Below are 19,869 nucleotides of genomic sequence, written 5' to 3' on the forward strand. Positions count from 1 at the left end.
TTGAAACATGAATGATCCAAACTGGGATATTATCTTGAGGGGAGAAAAGGTTGTATCCCTTTAAAATCAGGACGTCCACTTTACTGGGACGATTATGTTAAAGAACATGACTCCAAAGAGGGAGGAGCATGAGAAGGAGAATAGAGAATTGTAGTTGCAGGCTGTGGGAGGCCCCAAGCTGCACTACACCAGACTAGAGAGAAGAGCAAACACACTAGTTTCAAACTCGCTTGCAGATGCTTCGTGGGAGGCTAAAGTCACAAACATCGCAGGACGAGGGCGGGAGCCCAAGCACAGGTGGTAGTGAGACCGTAGAACCAGATCTGTGGTGTACCATCGGTCCGAAAAATGTTGCAGAGACCGCCAACACTCTAGAAGAACCGTGTGTCGAGTGCAGACAAGCATGGCAGCGCTGCGAGAAGGAGCGAGAAAGCAATGATGCGAAATCCACAGAGGAGATAGTCCTGGGGTCTCCTTTCTGTTGGGTATCGCTGGTGCTGAAACCCACCGACAACGTTCTCTGCCACAAAAGAACGTAACCGTTCGAACATGAGGTACGGGGAGACTCCAAAGAATCAATATGTCATACAGGGTACTCGTCACAGTAGATGAAATAGAGTGAGCTTTGAAACTAAATGGATAACAAAGATGGTACATCAAGAGAAAATTATTACACAGCCAACCCGTCAGAGAAGAAGATATTAAATAGATATCACTTTGAAAGCAAATGGAGACCAATTGGAAACCAAGAGGAGATAATAAAAACAATCACAGTAGAAAATACACAAATAGATCCGAATATCGCGAAACAAGGAAGAGAAGAAAATTGAGGAGAAACTGGATAATATGACAAAACCATTGGGACAATACACCCTGGGAAATGGGGAAAACAAAGCACTATCCTGCACAAGAATAAAATAATAATTAATAGAGAAAGACAGGGCTCTGAGCCTACAATACTCCAGCTACAAAGCAGAGTGACCTAGGAAAACTATATTTCCTCCAAAGCGCACACGAAGGTCTATGACCAAAAGTATAAAGCAACTAAGAGCCAAAAGGGATTCAAGGTGAAGAAAGAAAATGCAACCTCCCACTTGGTTCTCCTTTAAGAAGGTTGTCCTCGCAGGCCTACCACAGGAGAAACTGCACAACTCTGCTCGGAACCTGAAGGTGGCCTGACATCTTGCATGAGAATTGAGAGTACTGCGCCCTGAGAGTCCACTATATGGATCTCATTCTCACGCGAGCCTCTGGCATCAGGAAAATGCAGGATGCCATGAGGCCGAGCAACCTTAGAAAGTCGAAGGCCGGAAGGCGCTGGGCACTCTGGAATTTGTTGACCATCTGCAGAATGTGTTAAGCCCTCGCCTTGGGTGGCGAGGATTTCCAAGAGGATACATCCAGGACTGCTCCGAGGAACACCAGTCTTTGTGATGGTATCATGTGGGACTTCCTGTAATTGATTGAGAAGCCCAGTCTGGGGAGAGTGGCTGGGATGCTGAGATGTTCCATGGCTTGTTCGGGTGAACGTGCCCTGATCTGCCAATCGTCGAGGTAGGGGTAGACGTAAATCCGCCCTCTCCCGAGACCTGTGGCCACAACCGCCATTAACTTGGTGAAAACCCTCAGGGGGGTGGAGGTCAGCCTAAATGGAAGAAATCCAAACTGATCATGAGAAACACCAACCGCAAACCTCTGGTTCTTTCTGTGCTTGCGATGGATAGGCACATGAAATAAGCATCCTGATGGTCCAATGACACCATCCAATCCTGAAGCTGGAGGCCCTGAAGTATCTGAGAAAGGGTAACCATCTTGAACTTGTCCTTGCTGAGGAACTTGTTCAAGTATCTCTAGTCCAAGATGGGTCTCAATCCCCCCCCCATCATTCTTGGGCATTAGAAAGAATGGGAGTTACCACCCTGTGTTCAAATCCGCTACAGGTACTGGTTCGATAGCACCTTTCTCTAGCAGGCTAAAAATGTCATGCACAAGGAATGGATCTGGAGTTCTGAGTTAGTGGTTCCTCAGTGGATAATTCTGAGGTATTTATGAATGGGAGACAGTAACCCAGGGTATCAGAAGATCAGATTTTAGATTGAGGTGAAGGAGATTGAGGGTGTCCTACCCACGTGTGTTTCCCTTTATGCTCTTTAAAGCCTTACCAGTCATTGTTTAGATGATTTTCACTGAGGAGTGTCTCCTCCTGGCTCGAGTCGCAATCAGCCATCCGATGCTCTCTGCCAGACACCACAAACACACTATATGAGGGCCCAGTCATCGACATTTTGGAACTGCAATCGTGGCATTTCTTGAAACTGTCTTCAGTGTTGATGGAGCCGACGAAGTGTCCTTTTTATTTTTTATCCAAAAACCAAAGCATACTGTAATTCTCGCGAAGCGATAGCTGCATCGGAAAAACAGAACTGAAGCCAACGAGCGCTGAATGTGCTATATATGCTAGTGAGGACGTGGAGTCGACGGACATCGCCCTCTGGCAAAATGTTTTCCCAAAGCATCTAAAGCTAGACAAGATAATATCAAAAGATGAGGAATACGTGGGAGGATACAATCCATTCAAAGAGGTGGCGTTCAGCATGTTGTAGCCTTTGCGTCTAAGGCACTGTGAGGCAGAGAAAAACTGTTCAATCATAGAAAAGGAGATGCTTGTGTGAGCGACTGCAGTGGAGTACTTCAGGACTTGTGTGGGGAGCCAAGTTTCATCTGGTCACAGATCACAAGCCCTTGGTGCACATGCTGAATTTGGGGGGCGAAGTTGGGGGCACAGAGACATCCAATCAACAGCAAGCACACATAACAGCCAAGCTTCAAGAATACACATATAAAATAATGCACATTACCAGATAGAAGAATTCTCGGGCCACTTGTAGGTCTTGCCTGACCGAACAAGACAGAGCTAAAGATAATACAGGCTTACAAGATGAGTTCCTAGTGGCATTAGTCAGTTATTTAAGGAGCAAGGAGTTTCTGGACATGAGTGAGACACACTAGTTAGAGGAATCTGCCAAATAGGAGTCAGTGCTAAAGTTAAGAGATGGGTCAAGAATGAATGGCTGGATGTAAGTGCGATTCCAGAAGGCTTACAACTGTACTGGAAGGCAGCGGATGAGATACATGAGCAGAACAGCTAACTATTCAGAGATGAATGAGTGATACCCTCCCACGGCAGTAACAAAAATCATACTTTATAGAGCCCATTCAGGGCACTTAGGAAGCAACATGACGAGAATCAGGATAAGGGACTCATACTAGTGTCAGTGTACGGACCTGGATACAAACATGATGGAATGATGTCACAAGTGTTTAAACAGTGACGAAAGCGTGAGCCAGGCTCATTCCAACTGAAATCCGGCAGGGTACACAGCAGAAGTTGGCCCCTTGTAAGCCATGAATCCTGATCATGAGTATGGAATAGTAATCGAAGACTATTTGTCGAAGTGGATAGAGGCTGAATTTACACCCGACATTACCACAGAGACAGTAATTGCCGTCCCCAAATCGCTGTTTAAAAGAGAAGGGCTTCCAAGAGAGATATTGACCAACAACAGAGTCCAGTTGACATCAACTGACATGACCAAATGTATGCATGAAAACAACATAAAGCAGATCAAAACAGCCCAATATCAACCTCAAGCCAATGAGCTAGTGGAAAGAACAAATCAATTTGGAGCCATTCAGCTAGCCTTGGCATTAGGCATGACCCTCACAGGACAGTGAAAATGGTAGCGCCAGCTCACAGACTCGGACCAAATGGAACCATCATGATGTCACACTTTCACAAGTTGAGGCAGGAGAACTACATCTTCATTAATACCCTGATGGCTGTCCAGAGTCAGGGAGGATGACACGAAAAATTTGGAAGAGGTAGTGTGGAGGGCAAAGAAAAGTAGGGATTACATAAAGTAGTGGTAAGACAACTGTAGGGCAGTTCAAAGAAACAAGGTACAAGGAGATCTGGTGAAGATCAGACTACCACAGAAAGACTGGACGACAGGGTCCCCACTATGGCCAACCAATCAAAGTATGAGGAGGGGCACAAATCATGTGTTCAAACAGGATGGAAAAAGGTGGAATTTAGAGAGCAGCAGTGTTTGTAAAAGGTACCATGGAGACAGTTTACTGCTTCACACACAAGCTAACAAAGAAAGTGTCACAAACCGAGAGAAGTGAATGGGCTGAACAAGGGCCAGTGTTTGAACCGATGAACAGATGTTGAGTCGAAGGCTCCCAGAGAAGAGCAGTTGGAGCCAAGTGACATGACGCAGACAGGAAGCAGTGTAGGGGGTGATGAAGAACTTGCACTCAATTAAATGAGTGATGGTGGCCGTCCGCCGTGGGTAAGAAGGAAGCTGGTGTAGTACAATGACTTTGTGTTGGAGTGAGGACATCACCTTTCTCATGAAGAAAAGGAGGTATGTGGGAAATCATATCACCAGATTGCTCTGTCCAAGTTCTTACAAAACTTGGGAGCTCATTACAAGTTTCTGGGCATCACTCTGGTAATTCTGCTGGGATACTGGGAAACTGCTCCTACCGTCTCTGCCGCCAGATAGCCTGGTATTACCAGGCTATTACAGGCGGTGGAGACGGCGTTAAGTTCCCATTCCATTGAGTCCAATAAGGATTGCCGGAATAACCAGCACAGGTAGTTCCGGTGCCAGTGATTCCAGCATTTCTTTGCAGGTAAAGCATTAGAAGGGCCTCCAATTCAAGGACAGCGGGACGAATGGGCTATCCAATGTCCTCTTAAATTCTGATCCAAGTGCCTGGGCAAGAGTGTTTCCTATTTACTTAAGTGTGGGCCAATAAAGCAACTCCAAGCTCTTGGAAACGATCAGATATTATCCTAATCTTTAGGAATAACCCACTCAACTACCGACCCATATCACTCTTACTGTGAAAGCAACATTTTTGCAAGCTTAGTTTTGCAGGAGCTGGAGGCCTGTGCCACAGGTGCCAGACACCTCATGAAGTTTCAGACTGGCTTCAGAAAGGGCCTTTCCACATAATTGAATGGATTTGTACTATTATGGATTCAAGAGCATGCATGGGCGGAGGCATTGCGACAGGCCCGTTTAATGGCAATTGATTTTTCAATGGCCTTTGAGTCAGTCAATCGCTCATGTCTATGGGCGAAATTGCAGGCCTAGTGTATTCGGCATTCATCATTAGCGATTCTGATTCATCAGTTCTGCAAGGAACTGACCAACCCCACTGCAGTCTCTAGCCTCCCAGGCTCTCTGCAATGCTTTTGCCTCTCACTTCATCTAAAAAAACCCAGGACATCCTGTCCACCATCTCCTCCCCTGCCCCGCCCATCCCCGCTCAGTCTGTGCTTGCTGACCCCTCCTTCAACCATCCCCCACCCTCTTTCTCTTCCTTTCCCCCCTGAGGTCGCTAGACAAGTCCGATCTATGAAAGCCTCATCAAAACAGGTTCCTCCCTGTTCCTCTAAAACCATCAAAGACCACATTGACACCCTCACTGCAGCCCTCGCCAATTTTTGTAACCTCTCCTTCGCCTCAGGATCCTTCCCCCTCCCCTCTGAAGCACTTCCTTGTGCATCCTCTTCTCAAGAAACCCACAGCCGACCCCTCTTGCCCGGCTAACTAGCACCCAATTTCCATTACTCCATTTCTTGGTAAACTCCTGGAAAAATTGCCCATCTCTAAGCTTAACGTTCACTCCGATTCTGTTGGCTCACTCCAGGACCACCAGTCTGGCTTCAGATCTGCCAGAAGCGCAGAAGCTGCTCTCCTGAACATCCGTGAGGATCTGCTCTCCAACCTTGACTCGAACATTCACTCTTTCCTCATCCTACTCGATCTCTCTTATGCCTTCGACACGGTCAACCATATCACCTTGCTCAACAGTCTCACAGATCAGGCTCTGGCCTGGATGACCTCTTTCCACTCTGACCAACCCACCTAGGTCCAACTTGGGTCCTTCCTATCATCTATCTCGTTCTCCACCTGTGGTGTTCCCCAGGGGTCGAACCTCTCGCCCTGGCTTTTCAACCAATACCTTGCAACTCTTGCTCACTGAATTGCTATTTTCTGCTCAAATTTCCAGTGCTATGCTGATGACAACTCATTTTCAGGCTACCCTCGGCCACCTCGTCTCCTACTCTCATCTCGGATTGTCTAACTGCCATTCAAGATTGGTGTGCCGCCAATGATCTTTGTCTAAATACCAACAAGACTGAGATCCTCCTCAGCGGTACACCTTCACCATCCTTTCCTCTCACTCTATAGCCGGCCTCCCTTGGCCCTCCTCCTACCCCTACCTGTGAGGCCAAGAACCTCAGGGTCATCTTTGACTCCACACTTTCCTTCTCTGCCAACATCTCAGATGTCTCTAAAGTCAAACTTCTAACTGCACCTCCTCTGAGGTACTCTGCCTTTCCTCTCCTTCCCCCAGAAGCTCATTGTCTCCCAAGCTCTGGTTCTCTCCAGGTTGGACTATTGTAACTGCCTCTTCATAAATCTACCTGCCTCTACAACTAATCCAGAACAGGACTGCAAGACTTGTGCTTCGCCTCAAGCCCTGGGATCGTAGCTCTCCAGCTCTGAAATCCCTTCATTGGCTCCCAGCGGATGCAAGGATTAAAAATTCAAAACCCTCTGCAGTGTCCACAAGGCTTTCTGGGGCCTGGGTCCAAAATACCTTCAACTACCCCGCCGCAAATACCTCCACTCTCCAGCTCTTCGCTCCTCTACTTCTAATTCCATCAGGGTCAGTCAATTTTCCAAACAACTAGCTGGGGGTAGATCTCTTTCTTCAGCTGGGGTCTCCCTTTGGAACAGCCTCCCTGACACCACTAAACTTGAGGAAAACCACCTCCGGTTCGGGAAGCACCTCAAGACCCCCCTCTTTGCTTCGGCCTTTGCCCCCCCCCCCTCTCCCCTGCCGATCTGTTTCTCTCTTGGCAACATGCATCGGGCCACACATTTTCCCCTGGGACCAGGTACCTGCTCATCCTGCCACCCTCCTGCACTGCCTCCGGGCCACCCCTTGCACATGGGACTGTATCTGTACCCATACAGTCCCCCACCCCTTTCCTTTTCCTTCTGCAGTTATCAAACATACCCAGTCTGCTGCCCTAAACACAGCACTTGCCACATGCTGGCTGCACTACTACTGTTTATTGCCTTTTGTATCCATTTATTTTTATTTATCTGTGCTCCTCTGCTCCGCACTTTCCACTTCTCCCGCTTCCATGCACTTTTCCCCTTTCCCATGCACTTGCGCGTTCTCAATGTCTCTGGGTCTACTAAAATAGTTTTTTTGTCTCCCTTGTTCTCCTCCCTTGCCTTGTTGCACTGTGAAACACTTGTGAACGAGCGCAACATAAATCATATTATACCTATAAAGGGGGTTAGTCCTGCAGGTCACATTTAGTAGGCAGGGGACCCTGTCTCAAGAGTTTTGGACCCATAGGGAGCTGTTGGTCCACTGCTTATTCAATCTATATCTGGCTGACTTGGGAGAAGGCTCAAGTGTTGTGAGCTTTGTTTCACCTAATGTAGGGGAGATGTGGGTTTCACATTTGACCTATGTGCATGTTTATAATATAATGTTCACCATTTTTCTTTTACAACGCACTTAATACCGGAGACCAGTTTAAGCGCGAGACCTGTATTCAGACTTGTGTTGCTATGCAGTGTCTTGCAAACGCGTTGCCGCTGAGCTATCCTCCCAGCCTAATTTAGTTCTCCTGGATGATGTAGTCCTGTTAGATACCACACAGATTAGACTAAACAGATTGGCCAGTGCCCGAGAAGAGCATGGAGGGCTAAATGAATAGGTTATTAACTGTGCAAAAATAAATGTGTTAAGATTCTGCAAAAATATCAAAAAGCCCTTGGTTTTTAAATAACCACTGTGTAAAGAACCTGTCACAAAATTGAGTTAGTTACTTTGGCTTCGATATTGATTCTGGCCCCAACATAGGAAATATAATATGTAGACTAAAATTCAGAGCAGCACAACTGGCGGCTCAGATGAAAATGATATGTATGCAGTATTGTAGATTTTCACAAGTTCCGGTTTTACATTTTTATAGACAAAGCTGAGCCAGCGTTTATGTTTGGAATGGAAATTGCAGCCGTCATTCGGGGGTTAGACTGGGATAAGACAGAGGCCATCATATGGAGGAAGGCCTCAACTCCACCCAACTGTCTGCCGATTGCTGCTTTACGTCCAGGATTGGGTTTATCCTCTGTCTTACATTCTCAAAGGGAAAATATTGTCTCAGTACAGAATATTATTAACTCCACTTCACAACTCTGAAGTGACTTGGGAACCACGATGATTAGGGGAAATTGCCCCCCCCTCCCCCGGCTGCCTATAGAAAAGCAGCTGACCTCATTTGGAGCGACTGCAGAGTACACTGATTTGTTCATAGCAAACCCAGCGCTGGTCAACACAAAATTAAGGGCGCTCGATTGTGTCAGACAATACAAAAAGGCAATTTGTAAAAATTGTACAGGAGCCTTTTGCCCCGCGATAAACCCCTGGGATGCTTCCCACTTAATTTGAGAAAATTCCCCAACCCACATTGCTGCGGTGAATTCCTCAGATTAAGACTAAATCTATCGTTAACATGATATCCAATGAATTAGGGAAGGCAGCAGGAAAAAGGAATTGGAAATGGTGGGAAATTGTTTGCTATGCAATACCCCAAATATGATACAAAGTAGTGAACACATCGTGACAATGTTGGGCGTTGCAAGTTCAGCGGTTTGCTCTTCTTAATGGATGTGTAAGGGACCTAGACTATTATTGAAAGTCCAGTGGCAAGGAAATGCTCCCAACGATAGCAACATTAACATTGTTGGCATTAGCAAGGATAATTAATATCTGGTAGAGGTTAGGGGCTGTACTTTTTTTTTTCCTTTTGTAAAACTGTAGACTCCACATTGTTTTAAAGATGATATGGGGAACATATAAATTGCTTTATTAAACTGGCACAGAAATGATAGGAAAAAGTTATATTTAGGTCTCGATAATCTACACTGTACTGCAATGTGGCTTGTAATGTTGCAGCCACACATTGGCTCATTTGCACACTTTCAAGACAATATGCAATGATACCAAATATGTGATTGGTACAGGCTGTAATATTGTAGCCGCTTATTTGCACATTTTTATACTGCCTATGTGTACACATGGGAGTCATGACTAACCGTATTGAAATGAAATTTGTAATTGTAGAGGTTGTATAGCGTGATTTTATATGCATGGAAAGTAGGCTATATTAACAAGTGTTGTGGAAAAATGCTTTGTGCATTTTAGAACACATCTTTTTCACCCTCTTTTTAGGGATTGATCTTAGATTGATTTTAAATGTGATATTTATGTATTGTATTGATTGTTGCGATTGTTTTTAAAGCTGTGTAAGGGAGACTGGTTTCAACCAGAATCACAATAAAGAAAATAAATATGCTTACATTTTCTGCAGGTATCTTGCAGAGGTTTGACAGAGCTGTGCAAAGGTCAGACACTGCCCCCATCTTCGGGACACTTACACGGAACTGAAAAACAAAAATATGAGAATCAAAGTCCACATCTTGCTTAGTTGGCATTACATGTCTTGCAAAACAACTGCCAATCAATTCAAGACAATTGGTTGGAGTAGATGGCAAACAAAGATGCTGCACTGCCTCTATCCAACGCAAGTAGCACACCATTTGCACTGCGCTTATAGTAATTAGGGGAAAGCATAGGTAGAACAGAGCCTGAAATTCTTCTCAAACAAAAGACCAAGCACTGTGGATTTAGAAATTTTGGGGAGTAGAGTTTTTTTTTTAAATAAAAAGAAATTAGTCTTGGCATGCCAGCCGATACAAACAGATATGAAAACCACAGTACTTAAAATATATAAAATGAACACTAAAATACATCATTTCACAATAAAATGCAATTCGGAACAGCCACAGACAACATGATGCCATACAAAATGTACTTGGTTGGAGTTAATTTCCTTGGAATCACACAACCCCCAAGAAATATAGACAACGCAAAATTAACACACTCAGTAGATTTGTAAAGAAAGTGCTTGAGGTAGAGTGTAGGACCTATTGGGAGCTCACCATTGGTTTTGGCAAATTTGCACAAGTAAAAGCATATAGAACGCACATGAATGGAATATGTGATGTCTCCTCATATCAGATACAGAAGCAACAGTTCTCCCACCACCCCTTTTCTCAATATTGCAATCTACACTTCATCTCCTTTAAAAGATGCTCAATCTGTCAGAAATACATTTCAAAACAAAAACACCCTTCATCTTTTATTCCAGACAGTTGTGAGTTTAGTTCACCGCACCACATATAATCATGTGTCATAAGCACTACTCCAAACAGCTTCTGTGACGGACGATTGCCTGGATGATTGCCCATTTGTTGTCAACACCTCTTGTCATTTCCGATCAGTAGTAGGTCTCCACCACGTGCCAATAATTTAACATGTTTGAAACACTGCACTACAAACCTGTTGTTCCCAAGCCTCTTGTGAAAATTATGCAAAATCCAGTTTAGGAGCCAGACCATTAGAGGTTTGAGCTTAGTCTCTTAGCAATATCCTAATGGTTCCTTCAACCATTTGTATTTGTATTCATTTTATTTGTATTGCGCACCTGGCCAACAGTCATCTGGGCGCATAGCTTCAAGGGTATGGGATACATTACTCACCGTAATCGTATTTCTGATGCTTGTAGCTGCTTAGAATCACATGCTTTGCATAGGCCGACATCTAGTGGAAGCTGCAGAATATTACAGTTTGTTTTTCGAAACTCGAAAAGGGGAGTCGAAATATGGCGTGCCAGTAATACTATCCCTAGAGTGACGTCCCCTGTACCCATGATCCCTCATGCGTGTAGGACCCTCAGATTGTATTTTTTCTGACATGAGGTGGCATGAGGAGTAGCGTGAGTACAGAGTATCCAAGCAGATAAGATGGATACGACTACAAGCATCCATGTGCCTTGTCTCAGAGGGTTGGAAGGGCAGGCACACGTGAGTCTAAGCAGATACAAGCATCAGAAATATGATTACGGTGAGTAATGTATCCCTTCTGAGGCTTGTGGAATCTGCTTAGATTACATGCTGTGCATAGATTAGCGAGCAGTGTTAGAAGGAGGTGGGATGTGAGAAGGGTCATGAGCGAATAAATGTCTTAGAACCGCTTGACCCACTTGAGTATCTGTCTTGGAATGAGTGCCAATGCAGTAGTGCTGAGTAAAGGTGTGAATAGAGCTCCATGTAGCTGCTTTGCAAATGCTGTCAAGGGGTACATATGCAATGAAAGCCAGAGTGGCTCCAGTACCTCTTGTAGAGTGGGCCCTTGGAGTAAAAGGCAGCATTTTATCTGAAAGGGAATAGCACAGTTGGATACATCTGACTATCCACCTAGAGATGGCATTTTTGGAGATGCAATCTCCTTCTCTGCCTGGCGCTATGGAGACGAACAGTTGATCTGTCTTTCTTAGCTGTCTGGTCTTATCTACATAGTAGAGGACCGCCCTCCTCGCATCTAGTGTGTGGAGTTTCACCTCAGCAGAGTTCTTGGAAGAAAGCCAGTAGCTCAATAGACTGGTTAACATGGAATTTGGAAATTAACTTAGATGAGAACCTAGGGTGAGTGAGTAAAACCAGTTTGTCCTTATGTATAGTAAAGACAGGATCCTGCACTGAGAGCTTGAATTTCACGGACCCTTCTTCTGGAGGTGATGGCTACTAAGAAGGCAGTTTTATAAGTCAGGTGTTTGAGATTAGATTTGTGCATGGGCTCAAAGGGATGTCCCATGAGCTTGGCAAGTACCAAGGTCCCAACCTGGTAGTGGGTTCGAAATTGGAGCGTGGAGTCTCTTTACCCCTTCCATAAATGCTTTGACGACTGGCACTTTCCACCATGACACCTTTTTATGGGAAGTGGTGTAGGCTGATAAAGCTGCCAGGTGCACTTTTAGTGAGTTAAACACTAACCCTGCATCCAGTAGGTGGAGCATATAGGTGACACCATTAGAAGGAGTACAATCAACGGGGCTGATTTGCTTGTTCTGGCACCAAATTATGAAACGTTTCCATCTATCATAGTAACAATGCCTCGTATTTGGTTTTTTTGACTCTTTCAAGATATCCATACATTTTTAGGTAAATTGAAATGTCTGAACTCTATGACTTCAGGAGTTATGCTGCCAAGTTCGAGTTAGGCTGAGGATGCACTGTTAGACCCTCGTGCTGGGAGAATAGGTTGTGCCGGCACGGGAGTTTGATGGGGTCGCACACCGCCAGTTTGTGTAGGTGCGGATACCATGGTTGTCTCGCCCACAAAGGAGCAACCAGGATGAGCGTCATCGGTTCCCTGTGGATCTAGTTCACCACTTTCCTCATCAGAGGGGTTGGTGGAAAAGTGTAGGCAAATATCCCTGACCAATTCATCCATACAGCGTTCCCCTTGGAGCCTGGCTAGGGGAACATGAATGCGAAGTCTGGGCGTTGCCTGTTTTCGCTTGTGGCAAATAGGTCTATAGTGGGGAAAACCCACTGAGAGAAGAGGTCTCCTAAAACCTCTTCATGTAGTTGCCACATGTGTTCCTCTGGGAGGGGGAGCTCTACTCGGAGCACCTGCTAGCGAGTTGCGTTCCCCCGGAACATGTTGGGATGACAGGTAAATCTTCCATTTGAGTGCCCATTTCCAAATTTTCTGGGCAAGCTTGGACAGATTGGGAGAACGAGTCCCCCCTTGTTTAAGTAAAACATTGCAGTCGTGCTGCTAGGACCTGCACTGACTGGTTTGATAGGAGGGGTTTGAATGCCATAAGCGCTCTGAAGACTGCCAGAAGTTCTAGCAGATTGATGTGGTTCTGAGCCATTTTGTGAGATCAGAGACCCTGAGCTGTGTGGTGAAGGTCGTGAGCTCCCCACCCTGCCAGGGAGGTGTCTATTGTGACGATGGCTTGTATATCTGGATCGTAGAAGCGTTTCCCCTTGGTAAGATTCTCTCTCGTCCACCAGCGAAGACTCTAATAGTGTTAGCAAGACTACCACTAGATCGTCCCACTGACCACTTGCTTGAGACCCCTGTTTCGTCAACCATTCCTGCATGGGTCACAAGCGCAGGCGCGCGTGGGGAACCAGGTAATGCAAGATGCCATCATGCCTAGCAAGCGCATAGCTTTGCGCACCCTTATTTGGCGACCGGCCTGGTATTAAGGAATTTTCAGCAACACATTTCGAATTCTTTCCTCTGATGGAAAGGCCAACCCCTCTTGGGTATTTAGGACAGCTCCTAAGAACTGTTTTGAGGTGCTTGGCACCAGGCTTAACTTTTTCTTGTTGATTGAGAATCCCAATTGGAAGAGGAGGTCGATTGTTCTTTGGATGTTTAGTCTGCAAATTAGGAGGGACTCCCCTGTAATGAGCCAGTCGTCCAGATAATGGTAGACTGGAACTGCATCTCTATGTAGGTGCGCCGCCACCATCGCCAGTACCTTGGTGAATACCCTTGGAGCCGAGGCTTTTCCGCAGGGTAGCACCTTTAATGGTAGTGCTAGTTGTCCATCTTGAAACACAAGAATCTTCTGTGCGCTGGTAACATTGAAATATGAAAATAGGCATTTTTCATATCCAATGTTGCCATGTAATCCCCTTTTTTAGTAGAGGGATTACCTCTTGTAGTGTAGTCATGCAGAATTTTTGTGGCTTGACATACTTGTTTGCAATTCGCAAATCTAATACTGGGTGCATCATCAGATCTTTTTTTGCCACAAGGAAGTAGGTTGAATAAATACCCGTTCATCTGGTTGACTGGGACGACTTCAATGGCGTCCTTTGCTAGCAGAACAGCGATCTCCTCGAGGAGGATCTTCCGATGTTCCAGCGAGTGTACCTTCTGTCGCGGAGGATGGCCTCTATGCAGTATCCTCCGGAGACTGGACAGCACCCATCTGTCCGAAGTGATCCGCTCCCATGCGTGGGTGAAGGTGGAAATGCGCCCCCCCTACTGGGGATGCATGGGAGGGGACCTGAAGCGGAATATCACTGCTTGTTGGGTGCCGTACCACCTCTGGTGGGGCTGCCTCTACCCCTCGTGCTGCCCCTGCGCTGCCCTCTGGGGAAGCCATGTGAGGACTGGGATTGATTGTTGCCCCATGAAGTTCCCTGATTCTGGTAATAGTTTGAACCCCTTTGGGAACTTTGACCCCGAAAGCGGCGAAAATTGTTGTTTCCCCTCTGTCCAGAGGGTTTATTGGTGAGTTGGCAAAGAGATTTTAGGGTCTCGTACTCATCCTTTGCCGTCTTTAAAGCTTCCTCCAATGCCTTGCCGAAGAGTACGTTCGGCTTCACAGGCCTATCTATCAGGGTTGCTTGGGTCTCAGGTTTGAAACCCGACTGCCTCAGCCAAGCCTGACGCTTTATGACAGTGCCTTCGGCGATTAACCATCCAGCATTATCTGCTGCATCAAAGTTTGTTTTTAGTATGCAGCCTGATACAGACCTTCCATCTGCTGCCAGTTGAGCCAACTGGCTCTTAAGGGTTCAGGTGCGGAGGATACTAAAGCGGATACCTCCTCCCACTGATGGCAATTGTAGCTTGCCAAAAGGGTGGCAGTATTGGCAATTCGTGCCTGATAGGCAGACATGGAGGCAATTTTTCTACCCAGAGCGTATAGTCTTTTACTCTCCTTATCAGGAGGTGCTTCTGAAGAAAAAAAAGCGGTGTACCTGCCCTCTTTCTGGTGGTTGTTACCACCAGGGAATCCGGTTTTAATTGGCCCCTAATGTACAGGGGATCAGAGGATGCGGCACGGAACAATTTCTTGACTTGCCGATTAACCGTTCAAGTGAGATTCGGGGTTACTAATGTGGGATCAATCCTACGCTGGATTTCAACAGAAGGATAGCCTGAGTAATAGTTCTCTCGTCTCCTAGGATTTCTTCAGCGAAATCCATGTCTTCTTGGACACCGTGTGTCGATATGAAAATGGGCAGCTGCCTAAGCCAGAACCTCATTGAGGAGTGGTTGATTATCTACCGGTGAGTTATGCACCGGGGGGTCTTTAGGAATCGGGGAGTCAAGATTTTAGGCTTCAGCCTCATCCTCCTCCTCCACCTCCTGGGTCCTCGCCATCCCCATAATAAGAGACCTCTGTATGGTCATCCACCAATTGTGGTTCTGTTTCATCACAATATGAAACCGAGTGGTAAGGTTCAACCACAAAGGAGTCTGTGGCCAAGCCCTGAGACGGGGCATCAGAGCGGAGTTTCTTAGCAGGGAGCTGAGAGGATTTATGTATTGCCTTAGACCCCAAAGGGGCAGAGGTAGCAGGGGTGTTGGCATAACTATGAAAGTAATTTGGGTCCTTTTCAGAGAAGTCAGCCATAAATGTCATCCTTCTCATGACCCTATCAATGTCTGTAGAATTCCATTCTTTAGAGCTAGGAACAACAACTTAATGTTCTGGTTCCTCATCAATGCCCATATCGTGAGCAGTGGGAGGAATAATTTTACTTTTAGTGGTAGGATCTGAGACCTTGGACTTCTCTATTGATTTAGGGGCCTTCTGCTTTTCTTTATGAACATGGTGTTCTGAAGAGGACCTTTTATGTTGTTTATTCCCCTTCCCATGACTAGAGGAGTGTTTTACAGTGGTTTTCGGGGCCTCGAGGGATTTGACGCCTCGCGTTGAATTTCGGAGGTGGTATTCGAGGAAGGACGTCGAATCTCGGGTGTAGACGCTATGCGTCTTGACTGTGGAGGATAGAGGGCGGAATCGGGCCTCGGGGACTATTGATAGTGCGACACCTTTATCAACCGAAGACGGTTGGTCTTTGTCATGAGGCGAACGGGAACACCGAGGGCACAGATTTGTTGACCGCTCTGTGTCTTCCGTTGGCGATCGCTCAACAGGTGTGTAGAGTCACAGCTGGGGCTGATGTGCTTAGTGGAGGTAGTATGTGTTGTGCTTTTGCTGCCGGGTGTTGTCCACACAACCTGGCCGCCGGCCAGTCCTTCGGGGTCGGTGGCCTGCGCGTGGGTGTCCGAAGTCACCCCTGTGCCCTCGCCGTCCGATTTGGCGGCGTTGCTGCCATCGCTGAATGTTCCCTCCACTTCCATTGCCTCTAGCTGCCTGGCGTAGTGGGCCCAGCGTTTAGTTGAGCGGTCCTAAAGGGCTTTCGGCTTGAAGAGCTTGCAAGCTCGACAAGTAGCCTCAGGATGTTCTCCTGGGAGACGCAGATTTCACGTATTATGCTTATCCACCCAGGGAAACTTCCTATTACACTTCGGGCAGAATTTGAATGGAGTACTCTACATATGTTACAAAATGGCAGTGGGCGGGTATTTGTAGGGAAAAAGATGGAAAAGAAGCCTGTATAACCACACCCACTCTCCCTACTGTACAGGGCCGAGGCTAGAGGCCTTCCAAGGCTCAAAGTCCATTGTGGCAGTCCTCGGCAGCTGGCTTCCTCGATCTTCACTGGCGTCGATCTTCGGCATATGGTGGAAGTGGAAGTATTTGACAGTAATTGTAACTAAAAACAGCTAAGAGCCGAGGGAACTCCGCAGCATGCATCAGACTAGTATGGAAAAAAACAATCTGAGGGTCCTACATGCGTGAGGCACACGCCTCAGAAACATGATTACAAAGCAAACAGTACAGAGTAGTGAAAGGTAACATGAGTCACTTAGTAAGGCAACACAAATATACAGGATAAATAAAAGGTAGAATACATATAGGAGATTATATACAGTGAAGGCACATAGGTTATATACAAGCAAGTACTCATGGTACATTGAAGATAAGATGGTGAGAGTTAAGCTTGTATAGGGGTGTGGTCCTTGGTAAAGAGCCAAATTTTGGCCTTACTTTTGAATGTAAGGTAAGAGGGTTTGGCTCGAAGTGCATTGCAGAGTTTGGCCGCTAGGACTGGGAAGCTAGACCCTCTGGATTTTTGCAAATTAAATCTGGGCGTGGATAAGGTGTGAGCACGAGCTGATCTCAGTGGACGGGATGAGGAGTGAGCAGTAAAGCAGTTGGCTATGTAGGCAGGGACCGAATTGGATAGGCAGTTTTGGGTCAGTGAGAGTTTTAAGGGATATTCTGTGCCTGACAGGGAGCCAGTGTAGACTGTGCCTGGTGTCCGAGATGTGGGTCTTTCTAGGAATGTTAAGGGCAGCTCTCATTGCATTATTCAGTGATACCTGTAGCTTGTTGATATTCCTTTGGGTAGTCCCGAGATATAGGCCATTACAATAGTCCATTTTGGCCACGATGAGTGTTCTAGCCAGGATAATACAGTTGAATGTAGTCAGCAAGGGCCGACATGCGGTGATGAGTTTGCACGTGTATGCCGATGCTGAGACCACTGCATTGGTTTGTCTTGTGAGGGATAGGGTAGAGTCAAGGTAGATTCCTAAAGTTTTATTATCATTTGAGACCTTGATGGTGTTGCCATCGATGATAAATGTTTTGAAGGCAGGGTCCAGTTTGTTCAGTCTGATGGGCTCCGAGGGTCAGTAAGTTAGTTTTCTCATCATTTAGGCAGAGCCCATGATTAGCCATCCAGGCCTGGATGACTGAGTCAACGTCATAGAGGGCTTTTGAGTCAGTCGCCTAGTCACCAGTGATGGAGATGAGTATCTGGGTGTCATCGGCGTACTTGGTGTAGGTGACACCCAGATAGTCAGAGTGGCTTTGTGAAAACATTGTAAAGTGTGGGCGAGACACAGGACCCTTGCGGGACGCCACGCAGGGCTGGAGACCCGCATGGTTCTATTTGCTACAAAGGAGCTAATCCAGGATGTGGCTTAGTTTGAAAAGTGGGCAGCATTTCGGAGGTGGTGGCAAATAATTTGATGGTGGACTAGGTCAAATGCTGCTGATAGGTCTAACAGTATAAGGAGTGTTAGCTTACCATTGTCGTTTTAAGTCTTCAATTTGTGATTTTAGATCAATGAGGGCGGTCTCCGTTCCGTGTCTGGGTCGGAAACCCAATTGACAGAGGCCTAGGAGTTTATTGTTTTCCATGTATTCCTGAATTTGTAGGTAGGCAGCGCGGTCCAAGATTTTCAGGAGAAAAGGAACCGTAGTAATGTGCCTGTAGTTGCTAGGATTACTCGGTCAAGAGAAGGCTTTTTTATGAGAGGGTGACCCAAGCATGCTTAAGGATATCGGGGACTATTCTAGATTTAAAAGAGCTATTAATAAAAGTGGTGATGAAAGGGGCAAGATCATGTGCCTTATCTTTAATGCTACGGGTGGGACAGGAGTCTCCTTGACAGTTAGATGGCTTCAGTTTTTTATGATATTTTCCACCTCAGCAATAGAAGGGGGTGGAAGGTTTTGGCGGAGTGTATTAAAGGAGGTATTTAGTGGAGTTAAAGGTTAGGTAGCGAGTCTGGGTGAAGGCTGCCGTTTTTGGAATTGATTTTGAGTTGAAGTGTGGATATTTTATCAAGGAGGGCTTTTTGGATATTTGTGCAGCAACCCGAGTCGGTGTTGCAGGTGTCAATAGGAGCTATAGGAGATTCCAGCTCTTTTAGGATCTTAAAGAGCTCTTTCGTGTTGGATTTCAGCCTGGAGGATATGGTTATTGTACATATCTTTTTTTGCAAGGTATATTGCTTCTTTGTAGTTGGAAGAAGCTAGGCTTAAGAAATTTTTGTTAGAATCCGTAGGGTAGGTTTTTCAGTGGGTCTTTGCATTTTTTTGTTTTACGTAGATCTCTCAGGTGTGGAGTAAAGCACAACTTAAGGTGGGCTCGGGGTTTAGGTTTCCGTAGTTTAAGTGGGGCTATGATGTGTAGTGCCTTTTGGATGGTTTGGCTATATGCATCTACTAGTAACGTGGGGTTTTAGCAAGTGCACAATGCTCTGAGGATGGGGGGGATCATGGGGAGAAGTTTCTCTTTAGTAATGTCCTTATTTCTGGTGGAAGTAGAGGGAGCAATATTTAGTTTGAAGCTTTGTTGACTGGATTTGATGCAGAAGGTAATTTTGTGATCTGACCATATGCATGAGGTGATGGACACTGAATGAATACTGCAATTCAGGTCAGACAGCCAATCGAGGGTTCTACCCTTTTTGTGCGCTGGGGTGTGGATATGATGAGAGAATCTTAAGAAGGTACTTGCAAGGTCAAGGGCTTTGGGATCATTGGGGTCTTGGAATCCTAAGTTAAGGTCACCCAGCAGTATGATTTGGGAGTTAGGTTTAGTGTTATCTGCCAGAAGCAATGAGATATCAATAAAGGAGGTGGTGGGTCCTGGAGTTCGATAGATGTGGTTAATAGTGACTGTTTGGTTGGGTGATATTGGAAGTTTAACAGATAGTATTTCAGCCAAAGGGATCTGTTGATTAGCAATAGGCTTAAGTTTGAGTGATCTCTTTAAAGATGAAGGCAACACCCCCACCTTTGGAAAGGTTGGAGTACCTGTCGCATCTGATGATGGCGTAGTTGTCAGGGGTGGTCAAGGATAGAGTACGGCCAGCTGCAGCATGCAACCACGTTTCAGTGATTGCTAAGAAGTCTAAGTCATGTATTACAATAAAATCAGCGATATCTAGTGCGTGGGCAAGCAAGGATCTAGCATTGACGAGGGCACCTTTAATCATGATATCTTGAGCGGAATTGAGGCTGATGGGAAGGTATATTTTGGCAGTTGAAGGGTGTGGTGTTATGGCAACAGGGGGGTTCGGTGTGGGTGTAAGGTGTCCCTGGGGCAGATGGTGTTTGGTTGTAGAGTGGTGATGCAGGGTTGATATTTGTGGCAAGATCTTGAACCTAGTCTGCTGTTCCTAAGGATGAAGGCGCAGGGTTGATTAGGTGTGGGCTTGGTGGCAAAG

At 46.0% G+C, this 19,869-nt stretch overlaps 1 protein-coding gene across 2 annotated transcripts in view; it reads right to left on the reverse strand.

Annotated features, from left to right (window-relative positions):
- USP4 (ubiquitin specific peptidase 4) overlaps positions 1–19,869 on the reverse strand; it is a 2,223,295-nt gene that overhangs the window by 1,049,025 nt on the left and 1,154,401 nt on the right. For both annotated transcript variants that reach the window (XM_069644193.1, XM_069644194.1), the window contains one exon: positions 9,471–9,554. In XM_069644193.1, the coding sequence (XP_069500294.1) occupies positions 9,471–9,554 (84 nt within the window). The remainder of the gene's footprint in view (positions 1–9,470; positions 9,555–19,869) is intronic.

The sequence above is a fragment of the Ambystoma mexicanum genome, chromosome 2p, assembly GCF_040938575.1.
Source record: "Ambystoma mexicanum isolate Mex_15411 chromosome 2p, UKY_AmexF1_1, whole genome shotgun sequence".
NCBI lineage: Eukaryota > Metazoa > Chordata > Amphibia > Caudata > Ambystomatidae > Ambystoma > Ambystoma mexicanum.